The sequence below is a fragment of the Pteropus vampyrus genome, unplaced genomic scaffold (assembly GCF_000151845.1).
Source record: "Pteropus vampyrus isolate Shadow unplaced genomic scaffold, Pvam_2.0 Scaffold239, whole genome shotgun sequence".
NCBI classification, from domain to species: domain Eukaryota; kingdom Metazoa; phylum Chordata; class Mammalia; order Chiroptera; family Pteropodidae; genus Pteropus; species Pteropus vampyrus.
This window is the reverse complement of record NW_011889020.1, coordinates 1,217,124-1,220,524: the sequence shown is the minus strand read 5'-3', so window position 1 is coordinate 1,220,524 and position 3,401 is coordinate 1,217,124. Positions and strand designations below refer to the sequence as shown.

The 3,401-nt window shown below is 63.7% G+C and overlaps 1 protein-coding gene across 1 annotated transcript; it reads right to left on the bottom strand.

The window, feature by feature from the left end:
• Positions 1 to 610: 610 nt before the first annotated feature.
• On the bottom strand, positions 611 to 1,735 carry OPRL1 (opioid related nociceptin receptor 1). The gene is given in 3 exon segments (XM_023519892.1): positions 611 to 1,056; positions 1,059 to 1,220; positions 1,383 to 1,735. Coding segments are annotated over 3 exon segments (954 nt in total). The 5' UTR covers positions 1,729 to 1,735.
• Positions 1,736 to 3,401: the final 1,666 nt, after the last annotated feature.

Sequence of the window (3,401 nt, the reverse complement as noted above, 5' to 3'; positions counted from 1 at the left end):
CGCAGTAGGGACCCCCAGCACCAAGCAGCCAAGACCAGGCGGCAGCTTTGAGAACGACAGAGCAGCCTGCAGCGGTGGCACAGCCCCCCCCGGCCACTCCACGCACCTGGACGGCCCTGCCTGCAGCAGAATGGTGCGCTCACTTCTGGAGGACAAAGGCCCGCTGAGGAGCTTCCGAGGGGTGTGGGGTGGGGGTGGTGAAGCAGCAGCAGCAAGACCACATGGCAGCTCCAAGCTGAGGGCGAGTCGCTCGGCCCAGACATCTGGCGGGCTCTTCAGGCAGCGCCTAGCTCGCCCAGGTGCCCCAGGAGACACAGCAGGGTGCCATGCAGACAGCACAGGGGCGCTCAGGGCTGCACACGCTGCTGTTACAGCCTGAGGTGTGCGCCCACCCCAAGCATGCAGGGCGAAGCAGGGGAGAGGCCAGCAGAGCCCCTTGCTGGCCTGGGCTCTGGCCAGGCACGCTCATCACAGTCCAGGAGGTCAGGCTCCGCGTGACCAGGGCCACAGGCAGCCCTAATGCTCTGACTTGTCCCATGTCACCAGGCCTTCGGGGCCACAGAGAAGCCCTCTGCAGCTGGAGACGCCCAGGGCTCGGGCAGCTGTCAGCCTAGAGCGCGGTGACCTGGGTGAGCTCCGTGTTGGGCGTTGACGGGCTCTGCGGGCTGACAGGCCCCATAGGCAGGTCCACGCCTAGTCATGCGGGCCGCGGCACGGTCTCGGAGGTCTTGCGGGCGAGGGCCACGTCCCTGGCGATGCTGCGCACGCGGTCCGACGCCGGCGCCTCCCGGCGCAGGGCGGGCGCGCAGCAGAACCTGCGGAAGCAGGCCTTGAAGTTCTCGTCCAGGAAGGCGTAGAGGATGGGGTTCAGGCAGCTGTTGACGTAGCCGAGGGCTGTGCAGAAGCGCAGGACCGCCACGGCCGTCTCACTGCCCGGCTGGACGCCCAGCCCCTGGACCAGCACGAAGACCTGCACCGGCGTCCAGCAGCCCACAAACACGGCCACCACCACCAGCACCAGCCGCGTGATGCGCCGCAGGTTCCGGTCCTTCTCCGGGAGCCCGAGAGCAGGCGGACGCCGCGCAGCCGGCGGATCATGAGGCTGTAGCAGGCGGAGATGATGAGCACCGGGATGACGAAGGAGAAGAGGAAGATGCACACGGCAAACAGGGGGCCCCAGTAGTCCTGCGGGGCGGGCACCTCCACTAGACACTCTATCTCTGTGGGGGAGAGGCGGGGTCAGGGCCGGAGGTGGGGCGGGGTCAGGGCCGGAGGTGGGGCGGGGCGGGGCAGGCCTCCCACCCCACCCCCGTCCCGCCCCCTCCCCCCGCTGCCAGGAGCCAGGGAGCATGGCATTGGGGAGGAGGGGCCGCCCAACTGACCTTCATCCTCGACCTGGGCGGAGCCCATGATGGCAACCGGAACGCCCACCACAGAGGCCATGGCCCAGATGGCCACGTTGACAGCCTGGGCCTTGCTGGACGTCCGGACATCAAGGGCGCGGATGGGGTGGCAGATGGCTACGTAGCGGTCCACGCTCATGGCGGTCAGTGTGAAGGTGCTGGTGAACATGTTGTAATAGTCGATGGCGATGACCGTCTTGCACAGGGCATTCCCAAATGGCCAGAAGCCCAAGAGGACATCTGTGCCCTGGAAGGGCAGTGTCAGCAGCACCAAGGTGTCTGCCAGGGCCAAGTTAAAGATGTAAATATTGGTAGCTGTCTTCATCTTGGTGTGTCTGCAGAGAGGTTAGGGAGAAGAAAGGCTTCGTTCGGCCACCCTGGCTGGACCAGGCAGCAAAGGCAAGGGCGCAGACGCGGTCTCCAGGCCCGCCCCACGGCAGGGAGCCCGCAGGCAAACGTCTTAACAAGCTCTCGAGTACCCCTGGCACACACGAAGGGTTGCGAAGACTGGCCTGGTTTTGGAAAGTTGGGTGTGAGGGAGGCAGGGGAGCCCAGGGTGGGGTAAGAGAAAGGACCTGTCCTCCTTCCTTTCCAGTCTGCCCCGAGACTGCATGGCCTACAACTGCCAGAGGCCTCCAAGGGCCGCAGAGTCTGTGACAGCACGTCCACGGCCTCCCAGGCCACACAGCTGTCCTGCAACCAAGACGGGAACGGGGACCGTGACGGGAGCAGTGCTAATGCGGTCTGACTGGGTCCGGCACCCGGGACAGGGCTGGGGGATTGCGGGCGACAGAGGGGATGGTGGCAGTGGTGGTGACAGTGGCCGCCATAATCATGGCGATGGCAACACCGGAGATGACAATGTTCCACGTCAATTAAGATGCCATGAGAGAATCTGAGGCTTAGTTCTGCCTCTCAAAGAGAGGTTGAGAATAAACACAGAGGCCTTAATTGTCACCAAATAGCAACGGCCATGACCACGATGACGGCAGATACCCGTACCAAGCCCTTCCCGTGGGTTTTATCTCCTTTAAGATTCAAAAAATGCTGTTTTGATCCCAACTCTGTGCAGGAGGACACAGTGGCTCAGAGGCTCCGAGTGGCCTTCTCACGGCCATAGAGCTGGTAAAAAGCAGAGAGGATCGAGAGAGTTAGAAGATCAGCTGCAGACAGGAGGAAGAAATTGCCAAGACGCATGTGATACAGGGCTGCTGTCTGGAACACACAGGGAACTCCAGACTCAACAATGAGAAAACAACCAACTGCCTGAAAAGTGGGCAAACACCTGAGCACACCTCACCAAAGACGATCGCACGATGGCGAATGAGCAGACGAGAGGACGCCGCGCATCCCGTGTCACCGGGGAAAGGCAGCTTAGAACGGGGAGACACTAGCGCCCTCCTATCAGAACGGCCAGACCCAGGGCACTGACGCCAGCGCACGCAGGAGGACGAGGGGCCACAGACACTCGCGCCACTGCCGGGGGACGCACGCGGAGCAGCCGCGGGGGGGACGGCCGGGCGGACCTTACAGAACCGGACGCGGCCCTACCGCGTGAGCTGACGGTCGCGCTCCTTGGCGTTTGCCTGAGGAGGTGACCACCCGTGTCCACACACAGACCTGCACGCGAGGTCTGCAGCAGCTCACTCAGAGGCGCCAACACCTAGAAGCCCCGGGACGCCCCTCGGCAGGTGGACACATGCTCTGTGCCTATCCAGACGGCGGGATGTCGCCCAGCACTAGGAAGAAAGGAGCTGTCGCATCACGAAGAGACACGGAGGGACCGTAAGCGCACGTCGCTAGGGGAGAGAAGCCGATCCGAAGCCACACGCGGTGCGATTCCGGCTACGCTCAGGAAAAGAAGAAGCTGGGGCGGCGACAAGATCAGCGGAGCCTGGAGCCGGGGATGGAGCGGGGAGTGGGTGGGGCACAGGGGACTCTGCAGGGCAGTGAGAACACTGTGTGACAGCGCGATGATGGGTACGAGTCATCACGCAT